The 22,323-nt window shown below is 39.2% G+C and overlaps 1 protein-coding gene across 1 annotated transcript; it reads left to right on the top strand.

Moving 5' to 3' along the window:
- The first annotated feature begins 3,093 nt into the window (after positions 1-3,093).
- LOC146484159 (uncharacterized) lies at positions 3,094-18,793 on the top strand. Its single transcript, XM_085105463.1, has 8 exons — positions 3,094-3,204; positions 6,897-8,099; positions 8,597-10,881; positions 11,506-11,542; positions 12,352-12,672; positions 13,340-13,624; positions 14,970-15,263; positions 16,256-18,793. The coding sequence occupies exons 1-8, from the start codon at positions 3,120-3,122 to the stop codon at positions 16,345-16,347; spliced, it is 4,602 nt and encodes a 1,533-aa protein (XP_084961589.1). The 5' UTR covers positions 3,094-3,119; the 3' UTR covers positions 16,348-18,793.
- Positions 18,794-22,323: the final 3,530 nt, after the last annotated feature.

Here is a 22,323-nt window from a genome sequence, read left to right as displayed (position 1 = left end):
GCAGTTTGCGTTAAAGAAATGTAGGCATGCTCGGAATTTATTCACCCGGCTTAAAACATCGACATTCAAATCCTAGCAGCCTGCAGGATTTTTGTCACATTCATTTGTTTAATGAGTCTCCTAGATCCAATAGCTCAGTGGTAGAGCATCTGAACCAGTAAGTGGAAGGTCGTAGGTCCAACTCTTCTTAGTGTGGGAACTCTGATTTTTGTTTTTGTTTTTTTTTTTCATGAGCATGCCTGTGTCACAAACTGAAAAATACACCTGCTATCTCTGATATACTTAACAACCTCGCCGTTCCAAAGGTCGACCCAAACAAGCGGCAAAGGCGTCAGTAGACCAACGCAATGAACGTCTCTGGCGCATAGGATGGGTATCCACAGTATTTGCTTTCTTCGTCCCTCTCGGAGAACTGATCGCTTTTCAGGACACCCAACGGTTCTTTTCGGTGGAATATCTTCATTGGAAAAGATATTATACCGCTCAGCGATTGGGATTCGTGAAGAAAACCCAGCGATTATTTCTAACGAAAGACTATCCTAAACTTTCGGAACGCTGAAAAACTAATCTATTTCGTTTTTTTTTTTAGGGAAGATGGGTCGTTAAAAGAGCAAAAAAAGACCAGGCAACAATTTTGGATAGCCAACAAAATTGTCGGCAACTTAAATTGTCAGCTAAAGAACAAGGCCGAACAGATCAAACTGTCTTAGCTTACATAAATTTGCCAGGCTTTTCAAAAACTCATTAATAATTCATACGCCCATTGACCTATCAAATGGTCGATAAAACATCACGTGCAGTGGTTTTAAAACAAGATAAAACCTCCTCCTACCTCCTCCTTGTTAGTATGCGGTGTTTAATGTTTATTTCTCGTATGCTAATTTCTAACGTTCACAAAAGCATCATTGTTATGAACTCTCTTGACACACGCTTTTCCAGGAATGTTTTTGAAGCCGTTCAGAAAACTCGCGCCAGTTTTCATATTGTAAGATATCCTTGGACTCGTGACCTTCGACAGAGTACAATGTCTCTGCAGTGTGGTCTTTTCAAGGAAGCAAAAAGGTCGGCATTTGACAACGAGCCCCACCGTAAGCAGTTACAGATGACAGTATTAAAACTCAAAAGTAAAATTGAAAGCTAGATTTCTTAAGTAAATCAGTTTCAGTAACTCAGTAGTTGGAGGTTGAAATATTTTGGCGATTGAACTCTGGGTCGCTATTTTGCAAGAAAGTTTATTTTTTTGATATCGTGTTGACCGTGCGGTCTGGGACCGAAGCAAGGGTTTCATGATTCGAATCCATTCTCAGGGAACACGCTACACGATGCAAGATATTTCACGGAGAGTTGGAAGATTTGTAATATACGGATAGGCCTTCTATTTTAATAAACCGAACTTATTGTTGTGTAGCCATCTGAATAATTGTCGCCTTTTGCACATTTGGTTTAGACCTCTTGTATTCAAACAACAAAAGGAAGCTGTGAAAGGAGTTGTCATTGTTTGATCGGATATTCGTTATTTAAATAGACTTCAATGATAATGAACTAAGACATCTTAAGAAGAACCACCAGAAGACATCCCAGATGAACACAATGCTGAAGAAGGAACTCGAGAAGACAAAAGAAGAGCTCAATAACACTAAAAAAAAGTACTACAAGATCAGGAGGCGAAACCCAAAATCTATGGTTTTCTTTAGATCCACTTGAGCAATATACACGTAAACGTAAAAATTTGTTACGAACAGCTCAACAACAACAAGTTAACTTGACAGAAAAATCAATGATACTCCAATAATACACAATTTCCTTCTTGAGAGTGGTGTATTATTCAGTCAGTGACACAGGCATACCCGGGGGACCCTGATGAAAGTGACAGGGATGCTCGTCAGAAGTTTTAAATTAAAACCCTAAAGGAGACCAATCTGGGCGTGGCCCAAGGTTTTTTTTTTGACTCCTAAAAAAGATTGTTTTATATTTTTTTCATATTTCCTCGTGTGCAACCCTAAACGAGACCCTTACGGTTAAATCTAATGGCGTTTTGCCCAGCACATGAGTGAGACCAAAATCCGGAATTTACACCCCTAAGCGAGACGACAAGCATCCGCGCCCTTTTCATACGAGAGTCCCCCAACCCCCGGGAGGCATACTCGCAAAAAAGGAAATCCAGGTTCTCTCAGCAGGTCAGTCGAACCTTTGACTGAGTTACGAGAGACTCGTGGGACCCAGTGGCGGATGAAAACATGCTTTTACCGATGCTACAAGCAAATTTCGTAGCCTGTTTGGAGCTTAATTAACCTTGCTCTATTCAACCTTATTTTTTTTGGGTAGAAGAAGAACATCTGTTGTAAGGCATTGGCTCTTTCAAGATTTTCTCATCATAGTGCTGGAGCAGGAACACCATATCGAAGGTCGAGAAGATTTTGGATTCGGCCTGGTCGAACAAGCGCATGGTGGGACAATTTTCTCATTCAGCGTTTTCCAGCGCTTTCATGTGGACAGTTGAAAATGCTGCGAAAATAGTAGTGTGGACGCGGATCAATCGATGCGTCTTCGATGACACCGACAACGTATACTTTTGAAAACGCATAAGTGTGGGCGGCCGCTCTCTCCCCGGAGTAATTTGTTATTGCTCAATCTCTGGAGTCACTAGACAGTATAAATCTCGGTTCCAAACACGACTGTATTCTCAGCTAAATCACCCCACAAACCAAAGAGAATGTTCGGCCTCGGTCTCTGTTCCTTGTCTGTTGTGAAGGAAGAGCTGTTGAATAGGAAATCAAAACAGGTATCAACCGATAAGTTGATAATTTTATTCAAATATCGAAAACAAAATACTGTTTTTTGCTGGAAAGTAGTCTGCTCGAACGCAGTATGGCCACATCGCCGTTTTTTACTGTCGGCATCTCTGAAGATTGCATCCGTCGGGGCCAAAATTTTGTCGCCTTCTTTGAAAAAAATATACATGTATATAAAAAAGCCCCCATGATAAAAACCACCCATGCCCAACATGGCGAGAGGGGAGGGGGGACGGGGGTAGTGCTCGGAAAATTTTTGGAATCAACACCGCTGATCGCGAAGATATGAACATGAGCGATATTGGATTCCCACCGGCCGAAGAATACATGGCGCAAAACTCTCTGAAACTGGAAGAGGACAACAAGAGCAACAAGGCTTTTATGGAGCAAAAGAGTGTTAAGAGTTTACAAGGTATGTTGAAACTTTGTTTAATGCAAAGCAAGAACTGTACAAGCCAAGTTTTTAGATAAAACGTGTGATGCGCCATTTTAAGCATAGCTCAGAGCATAGCTTAATTTGTCCGAAGCTGAGAGGTCAGTTCTCGTCGATTCTATCGAGGTTCAAGTATTAATTCTAATGCTAAACCTACTTTTGTTAGTTAACGATTAACCGGAAAATACAAAGGATGCCTTCCAAAATCTAAATGTTGCCTTTAACAATCAATCAATCAATGTTTATTTGCCCCATAGCATTCAATATTTCTAATAGCTTAGGAGGAGATAGGATAATGATCGAGTTACGACTCTGGGTTGAGTTTGAGTTAAGTTTGAGTTAAGTTTGAATTACAGTTTTGAGATTTTTTAAAAATTTTAATTTAATATGTGGATAAAAATGATGGCAAAGGTTATCGGCGTTACACATATCAATTGACTAAAAATATTTTACGCCAGAAAATGTCTTCAGCTCAAACGAGCACTTCTATTAACTGCAAAGTTCACTCACCTAATCATAACCTTTTGCATACATGAAAACTTGAAATCTTTCATCATATTTTTGCTTCTCATACAAAAGTATTACATCAAGTAGCTTAGTTTTCTGAATAAAAAAAAGTTTGGCTGTCAGTTTTCACGTGAAAGCGGAAGTGCCATGTCACGATATCACGCACCAGTGCCGTCGTAAACAAAATTATGCAAATGTATCGCGAAATAAACATTTTTAGATCTTTGGTTAAGGTTTCAAAGGAAACAAAATTGTTTCGTTTTCGCAATTTACATCTGATGGTTTATGGGAAAGCAATAGGACGTTTTCGATGAATTTTCATCAACTGTTTAATACAAACCGTGTATAATTTATTGAAATGACATGCACGTGACAATGCAAAAACCTTGAACGCAACTGATTAGGGTCAAAGCCCTTTTTGGTACGTTCATTGAATAATGAAGCATAACAAATACAAACAACTATTAAACTTCCTTTGAAATAATTTTTATTTAGCAAGATTAAGTCATATTTCAAACTATTTTTGCTTGAAGATTGCGTGGACTAGACTACAAGGGAAATTTCACGCATTATGTCGGGCATGAAATGTAATGCGATACTTTTTTCAAAAGGTTTCCCTTTGTGAGATCAGCTTGAAAAACGGCTTACGGTTCGGATGTTACAAAAACCAGAAACGGAGAACCGGGAACGGGGAACGGGGAACGGGGAACGGGGAAAGGGGAACGGGGAACGGGATTCTGGGAACGAGTGTACAGTGGTGATCCCTATAAGAATTCAAAATAGGCTGTTTAATGCAACTTAAAGAGCGCATTTAAGGTTTATCTTAGATCTTCTTGGCAGATATTCAGGGTTAAGTTTCATAACAGGAATTAAGAATCTCACCTCAGGAAAGATTTGAAGCTTTTGTGAATAATCTCACCCCTTTGTCGAACAGTAAATTAGTTTTAAATTTTAGACATACTAAACTTATCGATTTTCCAAGATTCCAAAAGAGGCAGCCAAGATTCAAGGCAAAACCTTGAAATTCTATTCTGAAAATTTCTCTCCTAACGACTCAGTTTTAAATCAGAGATTCGATTAACTGAAGGAAATTGAAACATTCGGCGTATATTTGTATTATATCAACCACATCATACAATGGACCTGTTTTTGTATGCATGGCCTGCCAATCAATCTCTCGCGCGCGTTTAGTGGCACGAGCAACCCACCCACGTAATCAACTAAGCCTTCGAGGGCAGATGTGTTCCATCAGGCTGGATTTTCAAAAGGGTTTTCCCTTTTTAAAGACAAAATAAAAGGGGCGTTTATCTAACTTAATCGCGAACTAAATTGATCCTTCAAAACGTTTTCGAATACAACTTGGCGTGGCAAAACGACAAATGTTTCTTGAATTTATTTTCGAATAGGTAGGCCTGCGCAAATGTGTGGCGGCTTGCTTGTCGGCAAAAATTTTGCGTGTTTAATCGGACTGCCTCATTGGTGTTCAGACTCGATCTGTTACCGCCTCGCTACTTATCTGTTGATAATGATAATGAGGTTTATAGGCTACACAAATACCTACATACATAAACTTTGCCAAAAGATGGCAGATTTCAGATCAGTCATTGCAGAAACAGGAATACTGTGCTCCATGACTTCGCCTAGACGACAATATAAAAAAAGAGCGAGTCGTCTAGCGTCTAATCAAACGGCGACCTAGCGTTAAAAGCTTTCCTTTCATCTCAGTATTAAGCAACTTATTACTATTATTATTTTTTTCGAATTCTTATGCGGATCACCGCTGTGCACACGTTCCCAGACTTCCGTTCCCCGTTCCCGGTTTTAGTAACATCCCTTTCGGGTTCACATAAATCTACCTGTGTGTCTTTATACAGTAATTTTTTTTTAATTTTAATTCCAAAAACAACTTCACTTGCCTGACAGGCAAGTGATGGTCAGAATCCTCTGGCCCGATCGCAAAATCCACTAGCCCCGGCTATCGGGCACGACCTTATTTGCACGCTGACTTATTCAGTGCGAAACTTAAACGAGTTATATCAACAAAGTCTTGATGGCTTACCTTAATTGAGGCTTCTATCGCCCCTCCCTCATCCTCTTTTTGAAATTTTCGCAGCCAACTTTCGTCTGCTTCGTTTTGAGCCGTATGCGACGAATCCCTCACACAGTATCGGCATAACGGGTAATGTTCGGATCCATTCCCAACTCGAATTGACCTGCTTGCGTATCAAACTAGCGAAGAGAGCACTTTGCAATAAAATATCTGGGGCAAGGAGTCTATTCAACAGTACAATCAGTGAGATTGGAAACCGCAAGATCAGAACACGATAGAATGCTATAAAGTCAGTAGCAAATGCATCAACGACCGTGAGAAAAGAACAGTTTACTGAGCGGTCATTTTTCATTCTATTTTTCCATATTTTGCGCGATGACTTTTATATATATTTTTTAACTGTACATACAATTTTAAGCTTTTCTCTCTTTTTATTATCATTTTTGGTTTTTTTTTTTTTTTTTTTCGTGGTATGTTTGTAAAGTAGCTGATTAACTAAGAACACTTACCACGTAAAATAAAGGTATTGTATTGTATTGTATATTGTCTTTTCTCATCGGGTATGAAGAGAGATCAGTTAAAAAGGGGCGATAATCGAATGCACGTATAATACTGAATACTCTGCAATATCACCAAATACATGTAATTAGGGCTGAAGTTGTTTCTCATTACTCCCAAGTTCAAGTCCTGGACCACGCTTAATGTTATTATCATCATCATCATCATCATCAATCAAGGCTAGCGCTGTTGCCTAAAAAAAAAATATAAGGATCCAAAGCTGAGAAGTGAGGAGTTCAGCATGTGAAGTGTTAGCTGGTGATGCTGCAAAAAATTTAGGCACATTTTCTTAGGCGCCCAGGCTACTGGGTTCCTGTTAGGAAGCAGCTTTCATTAAACATTGAATGTTTTTTGCAACATAATGCAGAATTTGCACATAGTATTCAACTGTACCATACCCCCAAACTAAGACAACGCGTAGCTATACAGTTCAAATATACAGTAATTATGTGAATTGCGCCTGTAAAATTTCTGATGGGTTTGATTTAATTACTAAAAAACATAAAAGAGCTACAATGTAATACAATCACAATGTCAAATCATTTCATTTTGGCAGAATCCACATCAAGTCCCAAACCATCACAACATGAACCAAAACTTGACGTTATTGTGGCCACAGAGGCTCCTGGTTGGAACACACCTGTTAATAGAGTGTTAGCAACTCATTTGGCTAGGGATCCAAGACTCCGTCTTAAAGCATTTATGCCTGAATATACTTGGAAAAGAAAAGAACTCATACAAACATTAAATGTTGAACTTCTTGAGGATGAGAATTTTCGTGGGATTTCACCAGTAGAGCTACTTGATTATCCGTCTGAAAGTCTTCAAAACGTGGACTTTCTTGTTATGCATTCATATAACAATGTTCTAGCAAAACAAGCTGAAAAGATTTGCAACCACAAGAAATGCAAATGGGTTCATGTAACTCACATAAACTGGCCAGAATTTTTGAAGTTCTGTAAGGAGGTGGAAGGAGCTGTTGTTTCTTTTGTTGGACATGAAATTGAGCATCAAGATGAATACCTAAAGCAGAAAGAAGTGTTAACGAAGGCTGATCTGGTTGTCACAGTTGGTACCAGGGTAGCTAATTACTGCAGAACCACCCTGAAATCCTGCAGTAAAGATACAAATGTCATTAGCATTATCCCTGGAATTTTTCCTGAATTAACTGGTGTTCATCGGATCCATGAAGATCAAAAGAGATTTAATATTTTGATCAATGCAGACAGGAACGAATTATTCAAGCATAAAGGTTGCGACATCACTGCAAGGGCTATCTCGTCATTGCAGGACGTGTCATATCACCTTACAGCTGTTGTGGATTCCATAGGGAGTGAATCAGAGCTAAGACAGCATTTGATCGATGAAGGCATGGATTCCAGTCAGCTCACAGTGGTATCATTCTTTTATGTCCCTGAAAACTGGGTCAACTTTATTAGTAAAGCTGATGTTCTCATCATGCCCTCAAGGGTGGAGGGATTCGGCATGAGTGGTGTCTATGCCATTTCAGCAGACCTTCCTGTCCTAATCAGTGGAGACAGTGGGCTTGGCATGGTCTTGAAGAAGTTATCCTCTGGACAGAGGCATGTAGTTGATTCTGAAGACCCACAGGTTTGGGCAGACAAGATAAAGGAGGTTCGGGAGAAGGGTCAGCAAGCTGCTGCTCTGGAAGCAAAAATACTCCGGAAGGAATACATGGATGCGTTTAGCTGGGAGGATCAATGTAGCAAACTAGTGGATGTGATGATGATTAAACATGGTAAGGCTTACAGAATCCTTATATTGTTAAAAGTGCGTAGCGTCTTGTTCAGGCAGCACTGCCGAAACTTCCGTGAACATAAACCGAACTTAATAGCATTAAAGAATACCAAAACCGTTTGTTTACAGAATCCTTAGCCTTTAGGCCGAAAGGATTTTCCACTAATTATCAGATATAATAAATAGTTAATATTCTTTTATGACCGTCACTATTATGTGACAGAATTTTGTATATGTTTTGGAGATAAAGTTTGTAAATTTAAATTTCAGAAATTATCTTTGTACAGTTTAAGATCATTTTGTCATCACTTTTACATGAAGCCGATTTCATGTAGTTTGTAAACCTCTATGGCTGTTCTTCTATTATAGAGTTCATCAATTAATCTCAGTTAAAGCTGCACATAGTAATGAAAATGCTTTGTTCGATCTAACCAGGTTCACTTTAATCAAAATCACAGCTGTATTACTGACCTGCTATTTATATCGCTTCTTTTATAGTCCCTTCAGAGATTCTTGCCAGAGGTCCCCTGGCTATCAGGGCTTACAACAAGGCACTTGAACAGGGAATGACCCGTGTTATGAGAGTACCAATCATGCTAATTGGCCAAGAGCGATCTGGTAAGACAAGCCTGAAGAAGTCTTTAAGAGGCCATCTGTTTAATGACGAAGAGGAAAGCACTGATGGAATCGAGAAAGATCCTAACTACTTCAGTGTAACAACTGAGATTTGGAGCACTGGGGAGAAAGATCAGCAGTCAGGTTCAGAATCTGAGGTTTCTCTTCATGGTAGAGTTGCACAACTCATGGTGGATGATTTCATGGAGAAAGGGAAGGATGCAGTTGTTCCAGAACTTTCCAACTCAGCAAGCATGGAGAGCACTTCCAATTCAAAAAGTGCAGAATTGAAGACACCCAGAATTCACCTTGACAATGATGCACCAGCACAGGATGTTGAACAGACTCAACCACAGTCTCTGTTTGCGAATTTCCAACCTAAACATAATGAGGAAGAATTCAAGAAGCAGCAAGCTAAGCAAGAAGTACCAAATACAATAGCAGCACGTGTTGAGAAATTGCTTAAAGAATCCAAAAAGGAAGAAGAAGACAAAGTTTATTCTAATCTCTGGGATTTTGGAGGACAGTCAGTTTACTATGCCACTCACCCACTCTTCCTCACTGGAAAAGGAATTTATCTTCTGGTACATGACATTAGCAAAAATCCACATGGCAAAGCCACTCCCGTTACAAAGCAAGGCACATATAAGCAGAAAAAAGATTATCACTGTAGGAAAACCAATGAAGAGTATCTTCACTTTTGGTTGTCTTCAGTCTTCTCTTTGGCAAATGAAGACCAGATCCACGCAGAGAACTTTGACAGTGGGAAATTACCAAAGAAATTGCCCCCAGTTATCTTAGTTTGCACTCATGCTGACAAACGTGTTGATGCCAGAGAGCTAGCCAGTGAATTATATGGCTCTCTACGGTGTGAGGCACAGCCTTACAATGAACATTTGTCTAAAAGGTACTTTGTTGTGGACAACACCAAGTCAGGAAGTGGCAGTGAGTGCCCAGACATCCAGCGTTTGAGAAATGAAGTACTTGAAGTGGCAAAGCAGCTCCCACAGATGAAACAGTCTATTCCAATCAAGTGGTTACGTTTTGAAGAGGAACTCAAACACAAGGTGAAGAATGATGAGCCATTCATCTCTCTTGACGAAGCAAGAAAAGTTGCAAGTGATGAGTGTGGAATTGAGGATGACGAACAATTTGAAACTTTGCTGAACTTTTTACATGACCAGAGAATTCTGATCCATTTTGACGACACGCCAGACCTAGATAAAATGGTGATTCTGGACCTTCAGTGGTTGATTGATCTTTTCAGAAAAGTTATAACCGTCAAACGTTATGACCCTAAAGCGGATGAAGAACAATTTGAGGAATTGTGGAAAAAGCTCGAGACTGATGGTATCCTAGATGATGAACTTTTGCAAATTGTGTGGAGACCCCTGATTAACAAGGAAACCACAGAGAGCCTTATCGCTGTCATGGAGAAGTTTAGCTTGCTGTGCCACTGGCCTTCCGAGGAGAAGAGGAAGGAATACCTTGTACCATCCATGTTGATGTCCCATCCAGATGAAGTTGCCACCAAGCTTCTCACTGATGCCTTCATTCCTCCTCTTTTTCTGCGATTTAGACAGAGAAGTCCAGTGACCATTTCGCGCTGGGCCACTGAAGCCACGCCTGCTCACGAGTACGTTCAAGTGCCCCTGGGGTTGTTCCCACGGCTTGTAGTAAAGTTCTTTGAGTGGTGCATCAACGAAGGATTCAGACCCTTGTACAATCAACTTTACCAGAACTTTGCCAGATTTCCTATCCAACCCAAGGGCTACTCAGTAATTCTTTGCTGTCATTTCACCTTCATTGAGATCGTGATTCACAGAGATCCAGATTCTTCCAGTGACACCTCTGAAGTGGCTATTGGTGGTATGGTGCGAAGGCAGCTAGAATCAATGCTTAAGAGAATGCGTGAGGAATTCTTTTGGTTGCAATCCATGGAATACGAATTAAGTGTCCTGTGTCCAGTCTGTTGCGAGCAACGCTCAGTCAGCTACTGCCAACAGCATCAAACGAGTGGCTGTGAAAAAGAAGGATGCCTTCACTTCTGGTCTGAGTCCGAGTTGGAGTTGCGACATCAGCTGCTTTGCGGAAATAACGTTTTTGCTGGGTTTGTAGAAGTTAAGGTGGAGGTGTTTATACCCTGGTTCAAATTCCTGGAGTTAAAGGTATGGAAGTCTATCATACTGCACAAAACTTTGAACCTCTAAAGTTTCATTTTAGCAATCATGCTGTTGCCCCTTGAGGGTTATCTTTGACAGTTGGCTCAGCCCCATTCAATTTTTTTTATTAGTTATTTATTATATTTTTTTATTTCGTGTCCTCTCTAAGTGTGCTTTGGTCTATTTCTTCAATTAGGCACCTGTTTAGTTAACAATAATTTTATTGTTATTATTATTATTGTTGTTGTTATTATTATTATTATTATTATTATTATTATTTTTATTATTATTATTATTATTATTTTGTACATAATTTTCCTGAACTGAAGAATAAGTTTCTCCAATATTGTGTAAGTACCCTATGTTTACTGGGGCAAAATTTGCGTGCACTTTTGCATAATGGTATATAATCAATTGATTGAATGCTTACATTCAAATCCAGCATTCACTGTCTATTTCTAAATTAATAGTTTTCAAAATAAGAATTAAAATATTAAGCAACAAGGTCGTTTATATTGAACTGTTAGATGAGAATCACATTGACGCTTTCATTGTTTTCTTTTTCAGTTACCCATTGTTCATAGCAGTTTATTCCAATTCAATGTTATTAATATTTGTTCCTTTCAACAGGATCCCTGTCTTGACGAATTTCTGCTTTCCTTTGGAGGTGACGTTCTTAGTTATTATTACTTTGACAAGAGACATTACATGTAGCTGCACTGAACCAACCTTTAAATTTCTTTGTAATTCACATGCAAGTTGTTTTTGCATCAGTCATTTCCAGGAGTGCCCACCCATCCCCCTTCCCCTCCCTTTCCTCCTCAGGGGAGGGGGAAATGGGATTTCAAGTGACGGGGATGATCGAATGGGGGCAAAAATCAAACCCAGAAAAATTCCCTGGACTAAAAATTAACCCCCAAAAAATTCCATGCCAAATTTCCTAGCCTTAAAACTTTTCAGAAAGCGTGAAATGATATAACACGAAAAAAAAAACATTAGAAATTGAATGTTTGTGTTTGTTTATTCTTCATACCATCTGAAGTTATCTTTTCCGCATCTGGTAGTCATTCTAACAACACTTGAGACACCCAAGAACATCTTCTGTTTCAACAATAACATTTTGTAGAATGACAACGAGGCCGGGATACCCAGGCACTACCACAAATCTTCAGCTTGTTTTGAATACCCCCAAAAATCCCTACTTTCTCAAGCCACCCAAAAAGATACTTGCCAAATTTTTCTACCCAAAAAAATCCCGGAATCGAAAATTTCAAACCCCAAAAAATCCTTCGATCATCCCTGTCACTTGAAATCCAGAGTACCCCCTCCCCCTCTCCACTGGGCTCAACCCAGACATTAGCTCTTTTTAACACAAACTAGCAAGTGTTCCTGCTGTCTTGATCTCCAGGTTCAATGAAAGTGTACTGTAGTGAAACCATGCAACTGACCACATGTACACGTGTAATTGTCTTACAGATTCCCAAGTGAAAGATGTGATTGTATCAAAGGTCCACGTTATGGATGACCTTGCTTGCCGACTGGATCAACCAATTTGTCATGAAAAGAGGGAGGTGCCTACGGCTACTCAATATTGGGTGCATCTCGCTGAAGAATTCAAAGTGCCAATTAAAGTTGTGAAAAAGTGCAAGCAAAATTCTGTGAGTAGTCCTAGTAGAAACATGCTGGAATTCCAAGAAGCGTGTGACCCTGACTTTACCGTCAAAAGCCTCAAAGATGGTCTCCAGGTTATCCCAAGATATGATCTTGTAGTGAAGCTGGAACAATGCTGTCTACCAGGTGAGTTTCCTGCTATACCCATTATTTCGACCTAAACACAAATTACTCAACATTAATAATATTTTGTAACATCGGGTGAAAAAAAAAAAACAAATAGAAGAGATAATTTTCACTGTAAAGATGGCTGCCAAAATTTAGTCCGATAGAATATAGACAACATAATGTTTTTATCGGTGAACTTAAAACTGATTGTTATTGAAGTCCTCAAACAAATGTTCATTTTCCGTGGGTGGCCATCAGCTGCATGTCTTTTGGCAGGAGCCTATAGGAATCATACCCATGACTTTCCGTACGCTGGTTGGATGCCACTAATGGAAGACTCCTCTGTGTCGCCGGCATGCTTGTGACATGCTGAACATTAGACTTTGTACTTATTTTATTGCAAAGCTTATAAAAGACTTATCACCTTTGTTAATCATCTAGCTAGGCACTTTTGTCATTGCTAATCCCAGCAGTACTGCCTGTACCATGAAACAACTAGTAAAATGACTAAGCTCATACCAATCCCCCAGTACCTCAGTGATCAGGGTTTCCAACCGGTATATGAAAGATCGCGTGTTTGATTGCCATCAGGGATGCAGGTTTTACTTTTTCCCACGTGCAATTACATTACTATATATTTTAACATCCTCTCATGATTGATCATCATAAATACTTTCTACTCAAGATACGGCAACATTGCAAGACCTCCGTCTGCCCCAGCACCTTGAAATCCTTGACAGCATTTGTCAGGAGTTGGACCTCAACACAGATTGGAAAGTTCTGGGAAAGACGATTAACATTCCTGATACAACACTGCAGCGAATTGAGACTGGCTCTGTCAGGTGTACAAAAACAGTTCTTGACATCATCGAGAAGAGAACCCCCGAGCTGACTGTCAATGAGATGCAAGCTGCCTTAAGAGAAATGCGAAGAGAAGATGTCTGTAGAGTGCTGAACAACTATCTCTCAGGTAATAGTTATTTGCCTTAATATAAAAAGCCAACAATGTGTGCTGGGTGTCTGAAGTAGGCATTGAAATTGCCACATCAATAAAAGAGAAGTCGTACTTGCATTGTTGAAAAAACAACACCCAGAAATTACACATCATGTTATAACACATTAAGCACTTGCTAGTCCTGCTACACAGACTACTCTTGCCAAAATTGTGAGATATAGTGAAACTAGGTAACAAGTTTTTTTTCTTTGATTCTCTTGTTGTTTTTTATCTGCTCGTTTCTCACATGTTTGTGTTGTTCATTATGCCCCACAAATTTTCCAGTTTAACTAATCAAGTACAATTTTCCACTGAACAGCATTCTCACATATTATAGCACTGATTTTACTTTGGGGTAGGAAGCGGGCTAGGAGAGCTCAAGATGTGAGTCTCTAAGATTCTAACTATGCACCTACATGTATCATCAGCCATCCCCTGAGGGGGAACCCTGGGCAAAGGGGAGGGGGGCTTTGTAAGTTCCTTCTTGAACGTGCTAATTTCCCCCTCTTGGAAGGGGGCATAGAAAGATCAAAGTTGAGGAAGTGTCCCTCCTAGAAAGTCACTACAGAGAAAAAGGGGAACTTACTAGCCAGTCTCAGTATCATCTTCGTTTAGCAGATCACAAGATCTCATATATAACATTGGATCATTGCATGAATTTGCAAATTGCAATACGTGAGCTGAAAGAATCCTGTTTCCCCGTCATCTACAACAACTGCAACATGGTTTCTTGTTTTACAAAGGCCTCTATTTTCCCTGTAGGGTAAGACACAAGAAAGCAAGCTTCCTTTATTTCCCTCTCCTTGCTAGACAAATTATCAATCAAATCTCCCTACTTACCTGTGGTCCTCCCCCCCAGCCCTCCCTCCAGGATAGCCGATGATACGTGCACTAGTAGTGTATGGAGCTTGTTGCTCTTATGTTAAAAGTAAATATTTTAACGTAGTATTTCAAAATAAGTGGCTCATGTGCCAGGGCATGTACAAAATTAATCATATCGTTAATAACATAATAAGAAGAACATTTTCAGAAAGTAGGCAAAACTCAAGAAGTCGCAAATTATCTGCTAATAACGCAACAAATGAAAAACTGTAAACAGCAACACTTTCATTGAAGTCTGAAGATTTCTGCCAGTGTTTTGCATACTTGAAATTAAGCAGAGATTTGATTCCGTTTCATTCCAATGAAACGTTTTTTGTAATGAACAAAATTTAAATCACCTGTACAGATTATAAGGGTGGGACCCAAGCACCCCCTTGTCTCCAAGCTCCATAGTCCGTGTCTCGGGTTTAATTTTGGAACTTTCTGTCTCGCATAACAGAGAGCGGCACAATTGCATCTCTTCAAAGCAACCTAGATTGTTTGGATGAAGTAACAACCTTGTTAGATAAAGAAACACCAGGAATGAAAAACTGGCTGCATTTTGCTCAGAGGTTTGGTGTGTCTAAAGAACATTGTGACTATTTGAAGCCTAAGGGAAGCCCAGGTCCAACCAAGATTGTGATGGAGTACATCGTTCACGTTAATCCACACCTTACAGTAAAGGAACTTGTCGAAACACTGATGAAAATACAACGTAGAGATGTTGTGTACTCCTTAAAGAAATTCTTCTGCGGTAATGTGTATCTAAACTACTAAATTAATAGTTAAAATATGTAACATTTTTTGTGCAAAGTTAAATGAGCAATTTAAAAAGTACTTCACTCAACGGTCAGTGCACAAAATCACTGACAGTATATTGATTCCATTGATTGACTTACGAAATGTAACCATTTTGAAGAGTTGAAATAAGATCACCTAATCAAGTCATTCTTCCTTTATTCTCATTGGTTTTGTGAAGTCAATGGAGTTATAACAGGTGGGAAGATTGGCTCCATGCCCAATCCACTCCAACATTTAGGATCAGACAGTGTTGCCACAATCAAAGAAATGTAAGGGGGGAGGGGAGAAGTTTTTCAATGGGCCAGAGAAAAGTCAGGGAATTCTGTATCAAGTCACGGAAATACTAAATTCTCTCTCAAAGTCAGTGAAAAGTCAAGCAATTATTGTCATCATTATTATTTTGGCTATAGCCACGCCCAGGTTTGGGAAAGGGTTTCCTTGTTGGCAAAGGTTATGTTGTCTCTAAAAGACGTTTACGAAGGAACTGATTTCTGTGGCTTCATCGCTGGCTTTATGGCGAAGAATTTGTCTTCTTTTGTCCTTGAAAACTGGTTTGTGGTCAGTGAATAGTCAGCAAAAAGGCATAGAATTTTGTTGTTGTCTGAAGTGGCAAGAGAATTACCCACGACAGGCCTCTGCTCCTTCGCTTACACAACATGGTTAAATGTGCCAAGGGCTACGATCTTAAAATGGCACAACTCTTGAGATATGGGTAATTAATAAAGATCCACCACCATAAGAACGTTGCACGCCCCGGTGAAGTTATTGTATGCTAATCCCTAGCGAAAGGCGGTTATGGTTGTCAAATTGTTGCAGAATTCATTAAAAAAAAGTTTTATTCGATGCTTTGCATTTTTGTTCAAGAATCAAAAATCACATTCTATAAATTTTGTCTTTTTGCTCAGATTTTGATTCAACGTTTTTGATAATTCTCTTTAACAATAGATCTTCCAGCGATCGAGCAAGGAGTTGAAGAGATGAGGCTAGTGGATGAGAAGCTTGGCGGGAAGGCTGGAGACAAGACAGATGGTGACTAAGACAATAACTTAAGTATTTGAAAAGACTACCAATTAGTCGAGTGATGCTTAAGGTAACAACTATGCGATCAAGCAGTTTATTCCTCAGTCTGTATGATGCTTATGATATTATACTGGCTCCTAAATAGCTTTATATCTTGTTTTACTTAAAAAATAGTGCTGTATAGGTCCAGTGTACCGTTGGCGTTCAACATGACCCTTTCTGCGTGTTTCTAGGACAAATAGAGCACTACGTGTGCCCCAGCACAGCCACTCGTTCTCTCAATGATACCACTGGGGAAAGGTTTCTGGGCACTGACACTGCAAATGTCTGCACATGGTTCAATATTTGCCGCCTTTTGTCCATAAGTTCAGGTATCCAGTAAACAAACTGGTAAAATGAATAACACGCAGAAAACATATGGCCTTCTACCAAACGAGCAACTCTTTTGGGGTGTGAGAATTAAGCAGCTAAGTGCACCTCCATCTCCAAGGGAGTTTGCTCGCAGGTTACGTCTAGTCTGGACAGGCAAAAAAAATTGTATTATATTTACCAATACACTAGAAATTTATGTCGGTAACTTTAGCATTGAGTACACGCCCATATATGATATATACAAAATCAAAGGGCTCATAGATTATCAGAACATATTTTACACATTTCAAATAAGCTTAGATGAAAAGATTTAAATTTAATTTTTCTTAGTGGAAAGAAGTCGATGAGAAATTTATGAACATTAGTTATGAAAGAAACAATCATTAAGTACAATTTGAATAGAGCGGTTTTCGATTGAGTGTCGAAAGTAATTTCGCGTTTGGTTTGGTTTTGCATTACTACGCTGTTTTGGCCGCACGCATTTTCCCGCGCTTGGCGCCGGTTACATGTATTTGCTTAGAATTCTGATTGGCTCGTTGTGTTGTTTACATCTGTCGCGATTGGCCAGAGTAATTACTTTGGTTTTGGTTTTACAACACTCAATTGGAAACCGCTCTGTACGCATATAGGAATTTGTCGCATTTCTTGCCAATGAGAAACAGTACCCCCAATATAACAGAAGACAAGGAGTGTAAAATGTATAGCGTAGCCCTGTAAAGGAAGTTATCACTTTGTTTATCAGTACATCCAACAGGGTCAAAGCTCTTGCCGGCTTTGTGTAATTATCAATCTGATACATCCTTACTATGAAAGATAAACACCTTTTGGTATTGTAGTCGAACCTTCCGTTACTAAACACTGCTAGGATTGCGTTTTCATGTCCACTTTCATTAAAGAATCACGTTTCCGTTTATGGGCATTTTTGTGTGTATGAAATGAACGTGAACTGAAAAGGTGTCCGCTTACAGGAGGTTTTTATTATCATCGTTAATTAGTATATTTAGACTGTTCACAGCTCGATATTTTCAAGTGCTTTCGGTGAGTTTCATCTCTGACTATGTTTATCTCTGCCATCTTGAGTAACATGTCGACCGAAATTTAGGAAGAGAAAAAACCAACCCAACCGCTTGCTCGGGAAAATGGGTTGGGCAGAGGGGGGGGGGGGGGGGTTAGGGAGACTGTGGATAGTGTGGAAATCTTTGTGTATTTCATATGAATGGCTCCCATGTCCCGGCTCGCAGTGCCGAGTGGGAAGGGTGACTGTGAACTGGAAGTAAATTAATGTGAGAAAAGAACAAAGAAGAAAGTTATCCTCTATAGTTACTGCTCAAGTGTGATCTATTTTAATTTTTTTAAATCTAATTAGGAGAGCTGTCCCTCTCTGCTCCGGTAGTTTTTAGATTACGGTTGAAAAATAAACCGTCTTAGAAATTTGAATAGTAATGCCCAGGTCACGCAATTTTAGATACTTTTAACGCCTTGACATTGGTCATAGAACCGAAGGAAACCGCAAAATAACTGCTTAAATCTACAGAAAAACAAGAAAGCTAAAAAGAAGCGTGGATGGGAAAACGTAGACAAGATTAGAGGGATTGCATTTAAGTGAACTTCAAGTTATTCTAAATTTTGGTATGAAAGTTTCATTTATAATATTCTGAAAGTGTCTTAATTTGTTATGTGGCCGTGATTTCATTAATGAATGAATTTTTTATTTCCATTTTCACGTTTACAGCTCAAACGTAACGAAAATACACACTGTCACCTAAGATACCATGACCAAGCGTCTTTAAATAACACATTTTCGCCATGGGATCATTTGACTACAACTATCAGAATCCTTCAGTTTTTGTTTTCTCATGCTAATTAGAGCTATTGTTCTTTGTTCTCCACTGGGATTACAGAATTTGAATTTGAAAAGGAGAACGAACTGAATAGTTATAGTTGTAATAAAATGACGCCATCTTGAAAATGGCCTATTAAAACAATACAGCAGAATCTTCATACTCGAGCCCAAGGTCGCACACTGCGTGTGCCACACTAGTTTCATTTTCAGTGAAACCCGTGTGTAAGAGGCGAAGCCATGAGAGCGAGCTTGGCGTGCCATCGACACAGTTATTTTCAGTCTTGAAATTTTAAAGAAAGGACATCAAACACGAAAATGTTTTCTCATTCCGAGTAAATATGTAGCTATCGTGCTTACGTGAATTATCATGGGGCCATTTTCCACGCACCACTCCAAATAAAAGTTTTGAACAGGAAATGATTAAAACACGGAAGAGAAAACTTGTAGAACATTAGTCAGCTTCAACGAAAATCAACTCAGTTACCTTCCATACTATGATTTACTGCCAAATTATGGAATTCTTAAATAAATCGTTTACATTTCACACGTGCATGATTTGTTAAAATTACTGAAAATACAAACATCACATATTAAGTAACTCTCGACAACAGAACAAATGTCGCGCGATCAGAATAACAGTTGCCTGTGCCCCTTTCAAATCAGAGTCCCCCCACCCCCCTCCCGGTATGCCGGTGTCACTGACTGAATAATACACCGCTCTCAAGATGGAAATTGTGTATTGTTGGAGTATCATTGATGTTACTGTCAAGTTGACTTGTTGTTGTTGAGCTGTTCGTAACAAATATCTCGATGGATGCCTTCCTTTGACCTGTCTCTCAAGAGACAAGCGGAAATAATGCCGGACCATTCCATTTTTCATATACTTATAAATAGTTGCAGCTTATACTTGTGCCCATTCGTGCCCATCAAATGCACTATTTGGGAACTGGTCCATTCACATTCAACTAAATTTTCTATACATAACTTATTCTCGAGCTCAGTCTCGTCCCCAGAGCCTCCTGTCCCTCTTAGCCGGCGGGGCCTTCGCACGAGAGAAAGGAGGCTCTGGGGACACAGGATTTGATTGGCTAGCCTCCTAACAAAAGAAATCTAAAACGGAAGTGAAATGTTAGCGGCAGAGCGTGGGATGAGCGACTGGTGGCCTGGGGCCCGTTTCTCGAAAGCCCCGGTAACTTATCGGGCCCGATGAGTGATTCTCGTGATTATGTTTCTTAACAGAAGTCAATTTCTGTTAGCTTTCAATACTAACTTTTAAAATCTTATAATTCTATGGTAACATTGGCCAAGTAACATGCCTGTAATCACTGTGTAATTGGCGAAAGAACATTTAAAAATATACTTATCGGGCCCGGTAAGTTACCGGGACTTTCGAGAAACGGGCCCCTTGCGCGAAAAATAAAAGAAATGCAGCACGATGGCGGACGCTAAAAAATCGCTAAAGATTCCCAGAAAAAGCCGTCGTCTGTCAGGGTGTTATAATCAAACGGTTTTTATTAGAAACCATTCTGTCAAAAGTTTCGTAAAGGAAACACGGGTTGGAGTTGGCCAAAGTCTTAAGAGTTTTTATCGAGAAGGGAAGTTTCGCTCGATGATAATTTCCCTAAAAAAATCTCTGTCAGCCTTGTTTTCACAAGATAAAAAACATTTACGAATTGCGGTCTTTAATGAAAAAGAGTCTATCTTCACAGGAGCTTTCGTTGGCTGAGACAAAAGTGAAAGAGCCCGCAGTTCTACGCCATTAAATGGTTAAATTTCCCGAGCTTATGGCTGAAGCACTCCCCACAAATTTCTATCTTGGAATAAAGTACAGTAAGGGACATCTTTTCTGTCTCAGCTCCTTTAGCTTTGCGATTTAAGGCGGCAAGAGGGCCTCTATTTCATGTATGTTGGAATCTAGCAGCAGTGTAAAATATGTTCTTTCCGTTTGATTTCACTGCAATGATATGATGACAGGATCCACCATCCCTAAGGAATTTGAAATTATATCTCTTGTTTTCTCTGTTGCTGTTACTGTCAGAGCAACTATAGGTACATTTAGAAACATGGCACTTAGCATACCTAGGAACAGGTCTAAAAATAACTATTTCCCTATGAATGTTATTAATTATTAACGATGTTTAATATGCAGTTGTTTTGCAACATCAATTTTCTGATTGTTTTTTTTTTCGGGGGGGGGAGGAGGTGGTGGTAGAATTTGGGAAATTACCTACTTGAAAGTAGAAGAGGGCAACACAAATAATTTACATGTGCACTGTCATCCCTTCACATCTAATACCTGCTAGAATTATCTTTGAGACATAAAAAGAGTGTCACTGAAAAAAAAATTCCAAAAATTCCTTAAAATTGTTTTCAAAATTGCATTCAACATTTGGTCTTTTTAGAGCAACTTTTTAATTTGCTTAATGTTTGGAACACTCATTGAACCCAATGAAATCAAAATAAGTCTCTTAAAGGCCACAGACACATAACACGATTAAACACACAAATGTCAATTATGCGTAATACTGATAAGTGAATGAGTTAATGTGTGCTGAGGTCAAATTTGGTGAATTTATAGCAGAGGTGGATAATCCAACCCAATGAATCTGTATGGTAGTTAATTTGCAGGTATACATACTAGAGATGGACTTCTTGTCTAGGAGGAACATTGAACTGACAAGTGTTTCTAGTTTGTCTGATAATCAGTCATCTGTGTATAACAGTATGGGCACAGATTATCCTTCTAATGGCATTAATGTATTAAAATTATTAAAAGCATAATTGTTAATAGAACTGAGTGGAGTGCAATGTTCAATATTTCGTAATTTATTACACCCATTTTGAAATCACATTTCTATTTGTCAATGTTAATATTTACTGATCTGCTTCGAGAAACCCGTTTTTTAAGTCGTTATTATTATTTCATTTTATTTTTGTGGGATAAAGGGATGCAGTTTGGAGACAAAAAACAGTGCGATTCGTGAATAAATCGCACTGTTGAGAGCCAATCAGATTGCAAGGATCACCAGTGGTTTTAAAATAGGTGCAATAAACGTAGAAATAAATTATTAAATGATCCATCAGATGGTCCTTTTGTATTATAAATTGAGCCCTCAAAACGCCAGTTCCATCCGAAAAATGCGAACGTATTGTAGTCATTTTCCCATTAATGATTTGCATAACATTGTACAACTTTAATATAATGACAGATTAACCCTCACAGGTTTGTATAGTGTGATTTTTAAAATATGTTGATCACAAAGTATATAGCTCAAGAGTATCTATATGTTTATTGTAAAAAGAAGTAGAATAAAACTTGTTACCATTCTGCAATGAGATGTGCCTCATCAACTACAGCGGCTTCGATCTTTTCCCTAATCTCAACACCGTCCAAAACCTTCCTAATTTTTTTCAATAAAATTAGCATAAAGACACTAAATATTTCTTCCATTTGGGATACAGAGAAGTCTAACGATTCGCCTCAAAGAATCAATGCAGATAGTAGTTTTGTGCTGATAAGTTTGATATCTGATCCCGCATCAGCGCATTCAACGGCGATGCGACCAAAATGATGGAGTCACTGACCTCCAGCCATGAGTCAAAACAAAGGGCAAAAGCTGGAATATCAAGGAATACCGGAAGTCCTAGAATCTAGGACTTCCGTAATCCTCCGTAATCCTGAATCTCCAGAGTCACTTGGTCCTCGTGCCCATCCTCCAGAGGCTAAGAGGACCAGGCGGCTCTGGGGGTCGCCCTGGGGACGAGAATGGGTGGAGCT

Source organism: Pavona decussata, unplaced genomic scaffold (assembly GCF_977016875.1).
Source record: "Pavona decussata unplaced genomic scaffold, jaPavDecu1.1 SCAFFOLD_37, whole genome shotgun sequence".
NCBI classification, from domain to species: domain Eukaryota; kingdom Metazoa; phylum Cnidaria; class Anthozoa; order Scleractinia; family Agariciidae; genus Pavona; species Pavona decussata.
This window is presented reverse-complemented; position numbering and strand designations above follow the sequence as displayed.